This window comes from Nannobrachium achirus, assembly GCF_963921795.1.
Source record: "Nannobrachium achirus genome assembly, chromosome: 23".
NCBI classification, from domain to species: Eukaryota; Metazoa; Chordata; class Actinopteri; order Myctophiformes; family Myctophidae; genus Nannobrachium; species Nannobrachium achirus.
The window spans coordinates 33,214,920-33,233,892 of NC_137830.1; the positions used below are offsets into that span (position 1 = coordinate 33,214,920).

At 43.4% G+C, this 18,973-nt stretch overlaps 1 protein-coding gene across 1 annotated transcript in view; it reads right to left on the reverse strand.

Annotated features, from left to right (window-relative positions):
• Positions 1 to 2,355: 2,355 nt before the first annotated feature.
• The window catches only part of prrt4b (proline rich transmembrane protein 4b), a gene marked incomplete at both ends in the record, with an annotated part of 39,717 nt that continues 23,099 nt past the window's right edge, over positions 2,356 to 18,973 (reverse strand). The window contains one exon of the mRNA XM_080754344.1: positions 2,356 to 4,460. Coding sequence (XP_080610470.1) covers positions 2,356 to 4,460 — 2,105 coding nt within the window. The remainder of the gene's footprint in view (positions 4,461 to 18,973) is intronic.

Sequence of the window (18,973 nt, forward strand, 5' to 3'; positions counted from 1 at the left end):
TCCATGAGCTGGGAATTCCATCAGTCTAAATCTAAAAAGCATGGTTAGGCTGTACATTTACTTTGTTTTAGTTTTTCCTCTCCTTTTTTTTAAGCCCTCTTTGGCTAAATATTGGATTTATATTGAGTAGCAATTGCCGTTATTGACTGAAGACTCCCAACTCACAGTGAATCAGATTCCATTAAAAAGAAAAGATAATAATACAAAAAATAAAAAACATGAAAAGATTTTTAACAAATCATGTTTACACAACACAGGTTGACTTTGCCATTCAATATTGCAAAGGAGAATAAATAAAAGTCAAAACTGTGTTTGGACTGTGTGGTTTCATTTTGGTGTGAAATAACAAAATTGTAATACAGCGAGCTTATATCTTGAGTAAACGAGGGGCAAAATGTAAAAAAAAAAAGACTCTTTATTAAACAATGTTTTGAGACAAAAGTAATGGAATGTTTTAAATAAATTAGTAAGCCGGACCATACAAAATGGTGTCTGCAAGTTCAGAGCAGGAATCCAGAAGCACAATATAACTAATACTGTATAACACTTAATAATAAAGGTGGAACAGTGGATGCATTCTGCCAGCAGGGGTCACTGCTATACCATTACTGCAAGTGAAGTATTGTATTGTGTAGTCAGGGGTCTTCAACGTTTTTCAGGCCAAGGACCCCTTAGGTGAGAGTGAGATGAAGCATGCAGGGACCACCCACTACATATTGTATACGACTGTTGCAGATTACACTTGCCAGATTTCACAGATTGTTTCACAAATGAATGTTTTTAGTTTTTGTTTATTTCAGACATTTAACCACGTAAACCTTCAATACCTCGTAAACTTGACACCAAATCACTTTCCGAAAATACTACAAGCGTGAGGCGTTGTGAGCTTGTACATCTATTTTGAGCTAAAGTTCCTACCATGGTTACGTTCCACCACGTACCCTTAACACAAAGATTTAACTGCCTCCCTGTAGTAACTCTTAAGGACCCCCTAGTGGTCCCGGACCCTGTTGAAGACCCCTGGAGTCGAGCATTTTCAGATCCGACAAAATGTAACAGCCCACTAGTACATCAAGATATCAAATGACAAATCCTTCTAAATTGATACCAGAAACATCACTTAATATCAGTAGTCTTGTTTTAATAAGTGCTTAATTCAATCACAGTATTATCTATTGGAATGCAATAAAAAATGTGTACAAATGAACTTTTCTTTCCCCTTTTTAGCAAGACATTGCCCACAACACTTTTTTTTTTTGAGAGTATCAAACGAGAGAGAGGTTATCAAACATGAAAAAAGTCAATTAACAAATTTACTTTTGGGGTGGTAACATTCTGTAGCAATTGGACCCCTCTATAGACGATCACAAATGACCACCTCTTAAGAACCTATCAACAACTCCTTTATAAAGGGACTGAATTGGAACCTAAATGCCATCGTTTTGATGTGAGGCGATCTTGTATTGTGTGTCAGAAATATACCGTATGGCTACGTCTGGAATAATTCACTCATTTGCTCCTATAAGGAGTTCTATGTAGAGCAGTTGTTTCCAAACCGGGGACCCCCAAATTATCTAGTGGGGTCCCCAGGTGAATAGCTTTAATGTGCAACATTGTTTTCTCACTCAACAGTAAATAAACCAACACATAAGTGTACAGGGCATATGCACATTTCTAAATTTAATGACTTAAGATCTTTTTAATTCCAAGTTTTGTAAAAAGGTGCCTGGCAAAATAGCTGATCTAAAACCTCAACGCCTCGCAATGTGAGTTTGTAGTTTGTCTATTTTCACTATTTATCTGTGGAACCGAGTCAAACTAAATGTCAGAATGTTATGGGCATGATGATTCACCAGGAGCCTGGATGGCTTGTGTCCAGGCTTAAAGATCTCTATGGGGAAATGAATGGGGTTGTTCTCTGTGGCACCACACAATGGCCACCACTGCAATGCCCTATGCAGAGTAAGTGGTTAACTTATTGGCAAAATTATCAGATGATTTCGGACGCAACCTGTCTTCTGTGAAGCGTTTCAGCTCCTCACATCAAAATAATGGTATTTTAGCTTCAAAATCTTCAAAAGGTTTTGCCTTTTTAAATGTTAACTTTTGGCATCATATGACCATATTCTCAGTGTTTTCCAAAGCTACCACTCACATTCAAATAGGCTGGAAGAAAAGCCAAACTATACCACTGTGTGAGACACCAAAGGCTTCACTCAAACCTCCATTGCACAACCTTTTCGTCAAACGTCTCTGGACATTAATTCCGAAAGCATCGCTTTTGTCAAAAGCGAAAGGTGTCGAGCGACTACATATACATCTACCTCAACAAGCCTGTAGCCCTTATGTGATCGATCATAAATCAATAGTCTCGCTGCAGACACTCGAGGCATCGATCTGCCTGCACACGGTGATGAACTCCTCCTGAACCGAGCGCTCCGCTTCGGATGACAAGTCCAGGTCCAGGCTCTCCTGTGAGGCCGACCCCAGAGGGTGGTAGCACCGCTGCAGGTCCATGGAGCCCTGCTGGTGGCCAGAGGAGCTCCTGTCTTGGGGAGTTTGCCGAGCGTGGTGGCCTCCAGGGCTGGGGCAGAGGACCAGCGAGGAGCCCCCGACCGAGGCTCTGTACAGGGAACAGCAGGAGGACGAACTGCCCCGCCATCGTTCGGGCGAGGAACAGCTGGACGTCACAGACAGGGAGGGAGAGGGCAGAGCTCCCACGATGCCGTCTTCCGTTGGCTGGGGTCGAGGGGTCACCTCCACACAGGAGGAGGTCCGATATAAGCCGGGGTCGGTTAAGAGTGTCTCGCGGAGGGCCTTGCCGCCGTTGGGGAGCATGCTGTGGGCGGTCAGGGACAGATCACTGCAGTGACTGGGCCTCATCGGGCTGAAGAGGCTCATCGGAAAGAGGGCCTCGCTGAAGAGCGCCTCGTCGATGCTGCGGCGCAGATTTATGGGCGAGGGTGGTCGCAGGTCTGCCGTGGAGTCACTGGTGAAGGAGGAGGAGCCGCCGGACGTCGCCTTGGGATTTCCCGCGCGCGGCGCACCCAGGTCCAAGTCCAGGTCTCGGTAGGCCAGCGCTCGGTTGCTGTGGTAGAGAAGGTCCAGTCCGTTCAGACTGCTCCCGAGCCGCTCGTCCACCAGCGTGTAGAGCGGGAGGCTCTCCGTCTCGCCGAGGCCGCCCGTGTCCACGATGGCGAGCTTCTCCTGCTGGCTCAGCGTCCACTGGTAGCTGCTGGGGAGGATTGGGGATTTGGCCGCCAACAGCTCTGTCCAGCAGCTCCCGGCGGCCGGCAGGTGATCGGCACAGTAGATGGGCTGCGCCACCACCAGGGCCAGCGTGAGACAGACCCCAAGCTCGCACACTCTGCAGCTGAGCTGGAAGGCCCACCAGGGCCAGGGACGGAAGACCTCCTCCCCCCCCGCGACGCCCATCGCGTTGAGCATGGCGTACAGCTGCAAGCCGGCGCACGCGAGGCAGAACAGCGCCGACACGCACACCGTCGCCGCGGCCCGGTCCCAGTCGCGGCTCTCGGCGAACGGGCAGCGGTTGTAGCGCTCCGCGGGCGTCGGCGACGTGTTGTTCAGGTGGTAGATGTGCTTGGAGTCCGCCCGCACGTACACGTAGAACACGAAGTAGGCGGCGGGCAGGAACGCCGCCAGCGCCACGAACGCCCCCCGGGAGACGAGCGCGAGGGAGAGGCAGAGCGGCGGCTGCCCCTGCCGGTAGTAGACCTTCAGCAGGGCCGCGGGGCCGAACGCGGCGGCAAAGTGCACCGCCACCAGGCAGGCCAGGAAGCAGGGCCTCTGGAAGGCCGAGTAGGACAGCTGCATCCGGGAGCGCATGGACAGCAGCAGGAAGGCCAGGCCGAAGGCCGCCGTCAGGCAGGGGAACGGGGCCTCGCGCAGCGCCAGCGCTGCCTCCGCCGATCCCGTCAGGCGGTCCCCGTGGCCGTAGGCGTCGTACAGGAGCGAGAAGGCCCGGGCGGACCCGGCGCCCAGCAGGAACAGGCTGACCAGGGCGAAGTACACGCAGCCGGAGGGGCAGCGCAGCGGCAGGCACAGCAGGTTGAGCGCCGAGGCCAGGCCGACGGCGGCGAACGCGCACCCGACGCCGTACACGTGCGCTTCCCAGGCCGCGCCCCACGCGGCCATGGCGCTGTTCCAGTCGGTGTACAGGGGCACCAGCATGGGTGGGGCCACCGTCAGGAAGGGGTTGTTGTTGTTGATTGAATGGTTGCCGCCGCCGGTGGCGGTGGTGATGTTTGCCGCGGTGGAGACGTCATCGAAGGGCGTTGTTGTGGTTTTGGTGCCGGAGGCCCAGGTGGTGGAGAGGTTGCAGATTCCGGAACGCTCTTGATTGCAGTCCGGGAGGAGCTGGACGTCGTTCTCTGTTGGATCGTATATCAGCCAGTCCTCTGTGTTTGGAGGGATGTACGGCCTTTCAGTAGCAGGACCACCTGGAAAAGAACATGAAGAATGAACTTTAAGCTTTGATTCATGTATCCAGTGATTGATTCTGAACGTTTTTTTAAGCTAAGGTCCCAAAAGACTAAGAGACATTTAGCATCTCCACCAGGACCCAAACAAAAATGACAGCATGAATGAATGAGATGCATTGTCAGCTTCCAGAAAAAACATTTTAGAAAAGAAGGAAAGGTAATAAAAAAAAAAGGGAATTTTCATTTGTGAACCATAAAACCCGGTCAGCAACCCAAAGTGGGTCGCGGCCCTATGTTTTATGAAACCTCCATAAACATGATCTGCTTCATGGCAAAACAATGGAATCACTGAACACACCAGGGGTGAAGCAGCAAACAGGAAACGTTTAATATCATGCTTATGAAGAGGATTGTTTAAATCTGTGTGTGTTTGTGTAGGAAACACCCTATTTTAATAAGCTACTCATGAGAATGGATAGCCTACTAGTTTCCACTCATTCTGAGCCCACACACACACACACGCACACGCACACGCACACGCACACGCACACACACACACACACACACACACACACACACACACACACACACACACACACACACACACACACACACACACACAGGACCTGAGCCAGGACCATGAAAGCATGCTTTCCCAACTAATTTGCTAATCCTGTATAAAGGCCCCAAAGCTTGTAAGAAACCTCAAACTGGGCTGGGCTCAAAACAAGGAGATGGCAGTGGTGTTAGGGTTATGCCGTGGAGTGGTTCATACATACCGATAGTCGTTGGTCTGTGTCACACTGAATATATATATATATACTGTAGCAAATCCACATGTTGTGAGCTTAATATATTAGTCTATTTTTGGAAATAAATGTAAAAGAAAATGACATAGAAATACTAGAATTGCAGTCCTAAAAAGTTGACCATAAGTACACTAACACTGTAGCCTGCTAACGTGCATGCGCGCATGCCTCACGAACACGATGACTGTGTGTAGATTTCCCCATACGACATCTGGTGTTTCCATGCAAACACACACAGCTAATTGTGATTGTGTGAGGCATGCGTTAGCACAGCGGAGGAAATGGTCGCTTCTAAGTGGTTTGGCCTGGAAAGCCGGGCAGAGAGAGGAGCGAGCGACCATTTAAATCCTTAAATAGGCTGACGATGTGTTTGCATGAGCACAAACCCGAGAGGGTCTGTGGAACTCGTCTACACTGTAACGCGTACGTGTTTATACAATCCATTTTTTCTGCGAGGCGACATGAATGAGACTTTAGCACGCGCCATTACCCGACCTAATGTCTCACAGATGGGGCATAAAAGACGTTTTCCATTTCTTGTTGGGGGAACATTTGTATTTATTTCCATAAGACATTACTAGGGGTGTAACGATACATTTTAATAGCGATTCGATACATATCACGATACATGGTTGACGATACGATACATGGACGATATTGGTTCATTCATGGTGATACGATTCGATTCAATGATTTAAAATCGATATAGTAACTATTTAGCAAAGAAATTAAATCTGTGTGAAAGGTGTGGATAGTAAGAGGACATAACTCAGACACTCAGACAGTCTGCTATTGTGCCGGAAGGACACCCTCTCTGTTGATTTGATTTGAAAGTCTAAGAAACTCTCCCACTTAACCACTTAAACCCATTAAAGGACAATTCCGGACTAGCGGGTCCACCGCAGCTCCGAGGGCGAGTGGTGGGGTACAATGCTAAATCGCTTAGTTATTTGTATCCCTCGAAACGGCTTCTTTTTTTTTTGTAAAAGTAAAAGAATTGAAAATTGGAAATACTCAAGTAAAGTCAAAATACCTCAAAACAACTCAAGTACAGTACACGAGTAAATGTACTTTCCACCACTGGAGACATGCAATCACCCCTCCATAGAGAGACAGAGCTAATGAGCAGGATATCTGCTGAGAGTTAACGGTATGTATCATACAACAGATGGCCGATGGAGGGTATACACAATAACATGCATACAATATGAAGCTTTACTGATTAAAGCTGTTTAGGTTGCCCCATAAGCAGCTTATGATGAGTTAAATAACTATTTTTTTCCCTATGAGATGAAAGAGATACAAAAAAACATTCCTTTCTCTCTCTCTCTCTCTCTCTCTCTCTCTCTCTCTCTCTCTCTCTCTCTCTCTCTCTCTCTCTCTCTCTCTCTCTCTCTCTCTCTCTCTCTCTCTCTCTCAATTCAATTCAATTCAATTGGCTTTATTGGCATGAAATTGTACAAATGTTGCCAAAGCACAAATACAATTATGACAAACAACAAACAATATAACAATATAAATCAATGAAATTACAGTACATAAAGGAGATGGTGCGGTAAAGTAAACATGGTATACAGTATGTGTCCTACTGGTTGTCCCTTTTCTTGTGACAGGAATTTACATATTTTGCAGCTAAAACTGCACATTCTTTCATTTCTCCCAAAAGGAGTGGCAATTTCTCCCTTTCTGTCATACTTCTGAATTCTGGGCAAATTATTTCAATTTTTGGGAAGAATTCCTCCCTAATGTTTGTGTATTTTTTACATTGTTAGGAAGTGTAAATCTGTCTCTACTGCTCCCTCATCACAATGACAGCACAGCCTCTCCTCTCTGGGCAGCCAGGTCTGTCTGTGTCTGCCCTTCTCTATTGCCAAACCATGATCACTCAGTCTGTACATTGTCAATGTCTTTCTCAGGTTTTTATCAGTTACTGCAGTGTACTGTCTGTTTAGGGCCAAATATGTTTCTAGTTTGTGTTGTGATTGTGTAAGTTCATTCCAATAACTGATGTATTTATCTTTTTCTTTAGTTATAATTTGGTTAGGTCTAATCTTCTGAGTGATAGGCTGGCTGGGGTTTGTGATGTCAGAAGGTGAGAGGTCAGCTAGTTTCATGACCATTTGACAGAGGGCTCCTTTGCATGTTCAATTCTTGGTAGGCAAGGGCTTTATAATGGTAACAGGCGGGGTCACTCTTTTTAATATGGCTCCAGAATTTAATAGATCTTTTTTGTACATTTAAAAGTAAAGGATATTGTCCTAATTCAGCCCTGCATGCAGAGTTTGGGCTTTTTCTTTGTACCCGGATTATAGTTTTGCAGAACTCTGCATGCAGGATCTCCACTGGACTGAGCCAAAAACACTTTACAACATGCATAACACACGCAGGCACGCACACACTAAGGGCAACCCATGCAAGGCACTAGTAGCTAGCATGCTCATTGGGAACAGTTAGAGATTTTCAGTGTTGTTTCCCCAAGGGCACTAGCTGCGGAGAAGCGGCCACTCCACCTGCTGAGCCCCTGCCACCTTTAGTACAGACTTAGCTTTTAGGGCCTGTGGTTAAAAATGATGCCCTTTTGTCCACCTCACAGGTACAGTAAGAGAAGTGTGCGTGTGTGTGTAATAATAGCACTTGCTCAATACTACGTCCTGAGCCACTGCCAAGTCAGGTGTGTGTGTAGGCTATATACTGTAGTACTTGATCTACCCCCTGAGCCACTGCCAAGTCAGGTGTGTTCGTGCGTGTGTGCTTGCGTGCAAGTATATATAGCACTTGCTCTACCTCTTGAGCCACTGCCAAGTCAGGTGAGAGAGAGAGAGAGAGAGAGTCGTCATTCTCGCTCCCCCCACACCCCCCGCGCACACACACACACACACTGGATGAATTCAGTAGAAAGGCTGGCTGGAGAGACTCTTGGCCAGTGTTGATTTCGTCGACTAAAACGATGACGAAAAATGTTTGTCGACTGCGTTTTTTTCACTGACAAAAACGAAAATAAAAACTAAGCTGTGATGACTAAAACTAAGACTAAATATATTGACAATTTCGTCAACAAAATAAAAACTAGACTAAAACGTTAGGGAGGGACTAGTGGAGAAGAGAGTCATTTTATGTTTTGTTTCTCTCAGGTGTTGCGTGCTGAAAATAGCCGATCTACAAGCTCACAACGCGTCGCAGCGCGGCTCGTTGTGAGCTTGTAGATCTGCTATTTTCAGCATGCAACCAAGTGTAAAATCAGTCATTCCGATGCCATCAAGGCACCGCCAAAATACATTTTAGTTGACTAAATTAACTGTAGATTCCTTTTCAGGAGACTTAATTATGACTAATACTAAATGAGATTTTATTCAAAAGGCTGACTAAAACTAAATCAAAATGTGCTGTCAAAAACAACACTGCTGGAGAGACTCTTGGCCAAAGAAGACAGATGGTGAAACAAGTATTTCTGTACGTGTCTTGCAAGTCGTGGGAAGTGATGAATACCGCCGTGCCAGTTATGGCGACTACTGTAAACGTGCAGACATGGTCACCACAAAACAACACCCTAAATCTTTGTGGAATATATACGTGAAACACATCTAGGCCTATTTTCCTGACAACAACAAGGGGGGAAATATACGTGTGGTCGGGAGTCAAGTCACGTCAGTGCAGGGCTGTTTCATCTGTCTTTTAATGCCCTTTTAGAAGTTTTATTCCTGCTGTGTTTCCCGTCCCACCCTTAGCTGAGACGGTCGTGGTCATCTCTTTTGTGCTGCTTTTGTCTGTGGATATCCTTGAAATAACTTCCATAGGTGGGTTTCTAGGCCTGGAACACTTGGCCTGGAACACTTTTACTCCTTCAAAGAACCTTATCTTCACTTGTCTTTTGAGCTGTTCGTTCGTTCGTTCGTTCGTTGCTGTAATTCAGTACATAATTATACTCAAGTACGGCTGTTTTCACTAGTTTAAATCATTTTTAAAATGATTTATACAAAACAAACGGTTTTGGACATAGGCCTACAAGGTTTCCACCCGACAACGACGGAATATAACTCATGTACAGTAATTGGCCGACTGGCTTGTCACTTGTCATGATCTGAAATGGCAAATCTTTGAGTAGCAGCAGCGCTATAGAGAGAGATCTCTCTCTATAGCGCGCAATGAGGGCCTCTCCAACTCTTTTTCCCGGGCTTAATCAGGGGCCCAGGCTTCAGAGGGTCTAGCGGGGGGTTGATGCCTTGGAGGCTGATTGAAGCACTCCAACAGGGCTGTGGTGATGCCTGAAGCCTCTTTTCATTTTGATTAATGTGAATAATGTGTTTTCTTGTGTGTTGCGCGTGTGTGCGAGCATTGTGACGTGTGTGCCTTGTTGGCAGTGGTGTAAATTAGTAACTAAGTACTGTACAGTACATTTACTCAAGTGCTGTACTTACGTACAAATTTTGAGGTACTTTTTTTACTCTCAGAGGCAAATATTGTACTTTTACTCGCCAACAATTATTTGCAAACTTTAGTTTCTTTATAGATTTGGATTATTACAGAACATACACTAATGAACCACTTCAGCGCTATATACCGTACATTTAGGCCATTTGAAAATCTACAATACAAAGATCTACAATAGCAGGTCTACAGTACAAGCTCGCAATGCGTTGCGATGCGACGCATTGTGAGCTTGTAGATCTATTTTCGTGCGTGGGTGTGTGTGTGTGTGAGAGAGACTGTTCTCCACTCCAATCCAATCAGGAAGCTGCCATGGCAGAGTCGAGTGCCCTGGAGAGCTAGTGATGACACACCAACCCTGAGTAGCAGATATTTTCCAGGGAATTATTACCTCCGCTCTTGCATTCGGTCCTGTCTGTCTGTCTGTCTGTCTGTCTGTCTGTCTGTCTGTCTGTCTGTCTGTCTGCAGCTAATCCTGTGAACTCCTATAGGCCAATCGTGCCAAAGATCTCAATTCTCAAAGTATTTTAACGATAACTATGTTGATATTTACAAAGCAGTCGTCCCTCCAGGATATGATATGAGGACATTGCTCCCGGTGAGCAGGTTGGTGCCTTGCATGGTTTCCTCCGCTACCGGTGTATGAATGTGTGCGTGAATGGGTGAATGTAATGCACAATCTCTGTAAAGCTCTTTGGATAAAAGCGCTATATAAATGCAGCATTTACCATTTTTATCTAGCCATGGGTCGCAGCAGGGCTACAGGACAGACTGTTTCAGATTCCTTTACAGCAGGGGTCTTCAACGTTTTCAGGCCAAGGACCCCTTAGTTGAGAGAGGGATGAAGCAAGGACCCCCACAATCTGTGCATAGATTCCATATCTAATTAATGTGTGTTTTCAGATATTTAACCACTTGAACTGTCAATACTTAATAAACTTGACCTTTCACTATGTACTTAGTCCGCTCTTTTTCCCCTCTACACCAAAGCTCTTTGCCGAAAATAGCCGATCTACAGGCTCACGTTGTGAGCTTGTAGATCTGCTATTTTTGGCTAAAGTTCTCAGAATATGGACGCTAGGGTTCAAGTGGTTAATATAAAAAAGGGGGAAAAATAGTTTCTATCATACAAAGATTTGGAGAACCCCCTGTAGTAACTCTGAGGACGCCCTGGGGGTCCCGGACCCCCTGTTGAAGACCCCTCACACATTCCAGTAAATGTTTTCCCCCTCTCTTACGTAATAGTTGACAATTTGGCAAAAAGGTCTTAAAAGTACTGAAATTGTCACTTTAGGAATGTGCAAATACCATGTATGTTGGTTTGTTTACTGTTGAGTGAGAAAACTAATCATGCAATACATGCAAATCATCTGGGGACCCCTCCAAAATCATTTGGGGACCCCCAGTTTGGTAACCCCGGCCTGCTCAGTGGTTCTCAACATTTTCAGGCCGTGAACCATGCACCAAAAAATCATATTTGAGCTTGTTCAAATATGATAAGCACTTGGAATATAGGAGTTGAGGCATTACATTTTCGTTTCCACAGATAAATATTGTGGAAATGCCTCTTTCTTATATTATTTTTGCCTATTTGGCCAGTTTTTGTCATATAGTTTCTTGATGACGTTTGATGCATTAATGGTCTTTTCCTTTTCTTTCTAAAAAAGGTCTAAAAACTCCTTACATTGTCACTTTACTTTCATCTGTGGACCCCCCTCCCCCAAAAGTCACGACCCACAGGTTGAGAACCACTGCTCTACCTTTCTAGCTTCCCATGAATCTCAGCTCAGACATCTCTGTCCGACAGATGCTTGTCCTCTGTTGCTACACCACGTGGTAATTATCCCTCCTCCGCCTTCGCTCTCTCGTCTCCGGTGTTAAGTCGCTGTCACCGCGGCAGGGCTGTGATGAAAACGTATTAAAATCCTTGATATGAAATCTGAGCCTGTTGTAACGTTGTCTCACAGCATGACGCAGTGGTTTCATTTCACTGCCAGACTTGCGCCGTCTGGCAAGGCTTTAATAATCAGGGATGAGTTGCAGAGTGTTTGAGGGGCTTTGACTGGCTTTGTTTTTGCACTGATGCAGTGTTTCTTTTTTTTTCTTTTTTTATTTTTTTTAAATGGGGGCCTGTTGAATGTTTAATGGACAGATATTGAATGTCATTCCCTATGTTTATGATGTTCCTACAGTCCCACTCCCTGGTGTTGAATAGAGAATCTCATTGGCAACGGTGGATAGTAGGCCTAACCCTCACAGCGAACTTAAAGGTGAAGACCACCCATTTTCAATATTGAACTATGTCATTAATATAGTAAATATTGTAAAGTACAATGTGTGAAGTTGTACTTTACAATACAAACCCCCAAATCAATCCTCCAGTTCTAGGCAACACAGAAGGGGTGGGAACTTTTTTTCTATTTCCACACAACTCCTCTAAGGTATATTAATGACATAGTTCAATATTGAAAATGGGTGGTCTTTCCCCTTTAACAATAAGTACATTTTGTGAGTATCTGTACATTTGTAATTATACTTTTTGAATATTATGACTTTAACTCTACTATCATTTCAAATACATATGTTGCACTTTTGATTGCTTTCTATCGTTTCCAGAATTTCTAACCGGGGGGCGGGAGCATTAGGGTAATTAGTAACAAATATTATTATTATTTTCACACACTAAGCTAGCTATTTTTGTCTAAAGGCATGGAGGTCAAGCAAGGCAGAACCTGCTCTGCCCCAAATGTTTCACATCAGCCTGTTATAGCGCCACCAGGAGGCAGATGTTTGCAAAACACACTTTTTTTTAATATTACTCCTACATGTTTTGTCCAAACATCACGCAAATTGGTACACATTATCTCTATAGTCATGTGATCAAGACAGATCTGTCAGATGTTCCATCCTCATTGGCCTAGAAGATTGGCTTCCAAAGTTTGCAGGCATGGCCCGTTTTGTACAAGTGTTTCCTAAACCCACCAGGCTTGAGCTAAGACCCGCCTCGCGGAAACGCCTCTCTCAATAATCGTAAGTATGAAAGTGCATATAGTGCTCTTAGTGCAAAGCAATACAATAGGCCTACCTACTACCTACTGATCCATTACAATAATACACATAGCATAATATGCCCAAAGCCATATCCAAACTATAACAATTTAACTGATAATCAGTAAGAGTTTTTATTTTGAGCACGGTAGTGACAAATTAATAGCTTTCTCAGTACGTTTTTCTCTTTAGCAAAGTTACAAAAGTTTTCCCTTTAGTACAAAGTAATTTTTTTTTTGCACAGTTTATTTTGAGCACTGTAGTGAGAAATAGCTGTGCATTGTGCAAATGCAGGCTTTTCTCAGTACAAGATTGTCTTCATGCCTTCACTAGGTCTGATTTTATCCACACCGTCCGGACCGGCAAGGATTTCAGCCACTCCTGGAAGTTCTCGCGTTTCCGCGAGGCGGGTCTTAACTCAATCCTGGTGGGTTTAGGAAACACGCGTTTTGTACACAATGACTCAAATCATGAACACAGCATCCGGTTGCCGTGACACGTTGCACGGACATCCCCATTAGGCCTGCAGGGAGGTGCTATTTTTGAGAAGTCGTTCTAAACCACAGTTCTAAGAGAAGAGTTTTCTGAAAAAAACATATGTTGCTAGCTAAAATCTAAAATGACAGATGCTTTGCTTTCCCAGTTTTAATGGGTTAAACTGTGAAGTCTGCCCTTCTTCAAAACCTGCTCTTCAGTATGCGTCATCAGGCCTCTCCACACACACACACACACACACACACACACACACACACACACACACACACACACACACACACACACACACACACACACACACACACACACACACACACACACAAACTGTACCAAATTGCTTTTTCTGAAGTGAGCATAATTGCGAGTGAAGGCTACCAGATGAACACAGCGGTGAGGCTTCGCTTTTTCATCCAATTAAAGACTGGAGAACTGGAGGTGGTAGGTAGTGCTGGGGTGTCTGGGTGATTTGCCAGGGAACTCATGAGAATCCCATCTTCTCTGACTATTACCACAGGTATTGGACAGCCACCATCCTTTTTCGGTATTTTATCTTTTAGGCTAGCAGTGAAATAAAGTAATGAAGAAATAAACAAAGGCTTTGGGGACCTGTGTTCCAATAAGACTTAAATGAGAGAATTCCCCATGAGAGGTGATTTGTGAAGTAGCTGTAGTACACAGAACGATGGGGGTGTACGGATACACAGAACTGTCCCTTCAGCAAACTGGTTTAAGGGTGTTAAAGTGGCCTTGTCTCTTACACCGCACCCCTGTGTAGTCTTTTTGAGAATGAGAATCAAAATGGAAACGGGGCTTCGCTTGACATTACTTTTTTTTATTGCCAGTGGTTTTTACTTAAAGGACCAGGTCACCTCTGGGACAACCAGATCTTATTGTGTTGTTGTGTGGGACACGATCAACACAATCCTGAATTATTTTTTGTGTTCAAACAGTTCAATCTGTGTTTTTAGATATGTTAGTATTTCAGCATGCTACAACTGGTCATATGATGCATTTTGCATCATATGACCAGTTGTAGCATGCTGAAATCGGCTGAAATACTAAAATATCTAAAAACACAGATTGAACACAAAAAATAACTCAGGATTGTGTTGATCGTGTCCCACACAACAATAAAATAAGATCTGGTTGTCCCAGAGGTGACCTGGTCCTTTAAGTAAAAGTATAAGTACCGCAATTTAGAAACACTCAACTCATGCAAAAGTATTGGCATCAAAATATACTTAAAGTACCAAAAGTAATGTTTTAGTTATAGTTATTTCAAAGTAATTAGCTAAATTTGCCTCTGAGGTGTAGTGGAGTGGAAGTAACAGTACTGAAAATTGGAAATACACAAGTAAAGCAAAAAGCAATACCTCAAAATTTGAGTGCAGTAGACAAACTTAAATGCATTGGTAACTTTCCACCACTGCTTATTTTGTATCCAACTGTTTCTGTGAGAATTTACTGAAGCATTATCTGAAGGACACTTCCGGTTTAACAACAGACATACAAGCTCACGTCGCGTCGCAGATGCAACTGTTGTGAGCTTGTAGATCACACTCGGCTGCAGCGCCGGAAGCTGCCGCACACCTTCTGCGCAATGCACGATGGGATGTTGGAAAGTTGTGGATAGGCTATTATTGCCCTACTAGCCCAATGTAGCCTAAAGTAACGTAATAGAGGCCCAACCCTTTATTCTGCCATGGTCCAGCTAAATGAACTACTAGTTTTCAACTTGTTTTGGAATAGGTTTGGAATAGACAGAGGTTGTTTGAAATGGCAGCTTCTGGTGTTTTCCAACTGATGCACACTGACTCCACACGTACAGACAGCCAGCTGAAAAAGAAAGCACACCCCGCTCCACCTTTCAGACTGACTAGACTAGACGAACCAATAGAAATTATCACTCCTCTTGAAAATATAACTTCATCTGATGGCGTCACACGGCTCGTTCCCACAGTGTGTAGCCGAAACAGCCTGTTCTGTTGTGATTCAGCCATCACCAGTGGTGGAAAAATGACTCACATGTTTTACTTAGAAGTATCAATACTGCAATTACAATTTACAAGATAAGTTAATATCGTAAATCTTTTGAAAACAGCAGATTTACTTTTGCAACGCGTTGTGCGCTTTATAGATCGGCTATTTTCAAATAGCCAAAAATGTATAACATTTCTTATATTTGCACTGGAGAAAAAGTACTATCTTTGTCTCCGAGATGTAGTGGAGTAAAGTAAAAGTGAGCTGAAAATTGGAAATACTCCAGTAGAGTAGACATTTTACTTAAGTACAGTGCTTGAGAACATGTAGCCTAGTTCAGGGGTCTTCAACGTTTTCAGGCCAAGGACCCCTTAGTTGAGAGAGAGATGAAGCAGGGACCCCCACACAACCTTTTCATGAATTCCATATAGTTTCATCGTTTGACACCACAATCATCAGTGTATTTTGGATTCATGATTTGTGTTTTCAAATATTTAACCACTTGAGCCGTCATTAGCTATTAAACTTGACCTTTTACTCTGTTCTTAGTCTGCTCTTTTTATCCTCTACACCAAACCTCTTTGCTGAAAATAGCAAAGAGGTTGTAGATCTGCTATTTTTGGATACTAAGGTATAATATATGGACACTAAGGTTCAAGTGGTTAATATTAAAAGGATTGGAAGATTTGGAGGACCCCCTGTGGTAACTCTGAGGACCCCCTAGGGGTCCCGGACCCCCTGTTGAAGACCCCTGGGCCCTAGTTACTTTCCAGCACTTCCAACACCCTTCAATCCAGTCCGCCTGGCTGGCCGACAGCAGCACAGAAGGGACGTTTATTGACCGGAGCGAGGTGATAAACACGGCAGTAATTCTCTGACTGATCACATTTTCCACGCGGCCCGACGGAGATGCAGAGACAGACAGACAGAGAGAGAGATATCATCGCCCCCATGGAAAGTAAACATGGACATACCGCCATCCTGTCATAACATGACACCCCTCTTTTCAGTAGTGGTGTAAATTAACTAAGTACATTTACTTAAAGGAGTAGTTCACTACTTTTCAACCTGCCTTCATATAATAGGTCCTCACTAATGTTCATAATAAAATAGCACAATTTTTTCTATTCAGTCTGGGTCTCATAGGAGAGCTGTCAAATCCTTCTACCGGTGACATCATCGTTTGACAAAAAAAGAAAATAATATTTTTGAAAAAAAATATTTAGATTTTTATTATCACAAGAACAATGGCTTCCACTTTAACATTGCAACTTTTTCAGGAATAGAAAGCCTGCAGTTTCTATTAGCTTGCATTTCCCATTGATGATGTCACCGGTAGAAGGATTTGACCCACCCACAGCTCTCCTATGAGACCCAAACTGAGTAGAAAAGAATTGTGATATTTTATCATGAACATTAGTGAGGACCTATTATATGAAGATAGGTTGAAAAGTGGTGGAGTGCCCCTTTAAGTACTGTACTTAAGTATACTTTTGAAGTATTTGTACTTTACTTTAGTATTTCGAATTTCCAAAGTATTTCCAATACTTTTACTTCTACTCCACTACATCTCGCATCCAAATACTGTACTTTTACCCCGCTACATTTATTTGAAAACTTTAGTTGCTAGTTACTTTGCAGATATAAATTATAATATTATAAAACATACATTAATCACTTTAGCTACTTTATTCTATACCTTGGCCATTTCAAAATAGACGATCTACAAGCCCACAACACGTCGCATCGCAATACGTTGTGAGCTTGTAGATCTGCTATTTTCAAACATTTTGTGTTTTTACTTTTGTTACTTTTAGTACATTTTGATGCCAATACTTTCGTACTTTTACTCAAGTACATTTTGAATTCTGGACTTGTACTTGTAACAGAGTATTTCTACATTGCAGTATTGATACTTTTACTTAAGTAAAAAATGTGAGTACTTTATCCACCACTGTTCAGTGGTGTAATGTAACAAAGTACATTTACTTAAGCATTTTGAGGTACTCTTACTTTACTAAAGTATGTCCAATTTTCAATACTTTATATACCTCTACTCTACATCGCAAAGACAAATATTGTTCTTTTACTCCATTACAATTATTTGAAAACTTTAGTTACTAGTTACTTTGTAGATTTGTATTACTGTTATTACAAACATACATTTGCCTATAGCATGTATGCCCTATATACGTTTCGGCCATTTGAAAATGGCCGATCTATCGCAACACATTCACAAAACTTGTGAAACAGGACATTCTCCATAATGAATACTTTCTGCTTTTGGTACTTTAAAGCCCGGATCAGCGTCTACGGTGGAGAGCTATCCTCCGCAAATTTGAGGTGGAAAGGTTTCCACCTCAAGTCAGAAAATAAGTGCAGGCCATCATAGTCACGGCCCACCGTGAAGTCCTTTACCCCGTCTAGACCGGTTCAGGTCGACCAATCAGTGAACGGGGTGTAGAGCCTGTCTGTCTGATAGTAAAAACAGAGAGATGTGTTGGGACTCGCGGTGGAAAGCTCTCGACCGCGAGGAATGATGTAATGTTGTAGTTTCATGACTCAAAAAGACTCGAAAACACCCGACTATGATCCGGGCTTAAGGGTACAGTCACACCAAACTAGCAATGAGAGTGAATTCCCAATTCCGCCAGGGCATTTCAATGAGAATGGAGCATTTTTTTTTGTTGTTGTTGCAGAAATCCTCTACTGGCAGGAAACCGCTCCATTCCCATTGAAATACATTGGCGGAATCGGGAATCCACTCTCTGGTGTAAGTATATTTTGATGCCAATACTTTTTTTAAAACGTTTTACTTTTACATTTTTTCCGGACTTTTACTTGTAACAGAGTATATACGTTGCAGTATTGATACTTTAAAGAATATAGTACTTTTCCCACCACTGCCCCTCTGTTCTGTTCCAGCAATACCCGCTGTGCTCTGTTTGTCTTAATCACCCCACCCATTACCGTATGCTATATCTGACAACGTAATGTCATTACTGGGATGACTCCTGTTTTCGTCACAGCAGTGATAGGGTCACATTTAGTGCCTTTCATTTATAGCTTCAAAGGGAACTAACCGTCCCTTTTTATCATTACAAGATTAAAAGGCGAAAGCTCTGGCTTTTATTATAAGATCACATCATAGCATGACGTCCCAGTATCTATACATCATCTTCCACTACAGTATGAGAGGTTTTGCGACGGTTCATGTGCATGACCACATGGAAGAGAGCAAGACCAATACCAAGCACTGTTCTATTCCTGAATATTAGACAATGCATGGTTCTGTCATTCAATCAGTGATGTGTTCTACATAGTATGACGTGCAGACATTTGTAGAAAAAAAGCGTAGACCTCTACTAACCGTTTCATCCATTGAAAAGGCACTCAAATATACCGTATACAAAAATATACCGTGACATACAAATACTGTATGTCACAGCCAACTAGCATGCGCTTGCAAAAAAAAAAAAATCTGCTATTTTTTAACATTCTTTAAAAAATCTTATACTTCTCTTCTGGGGGTCACTGGCACAAAACATTTTGAGATGGGGCAGTCCACAACCAAACACATATCATTTTGGGGGTCCTTGGAACAAAAAAAGATTGAGAATAGCCTTAGGCCTATTGATTTCGAAGGCCTTATTTGTAGATTTGTCCTCAGGTCTAAATGGGCCAACTTAGACAGAAAACACCCGCAGCACTTCTACTAAAGCAAAAATGTTCGACCAGTTTGCAGAAATATGATTGACCAGGTTCACAGATGGA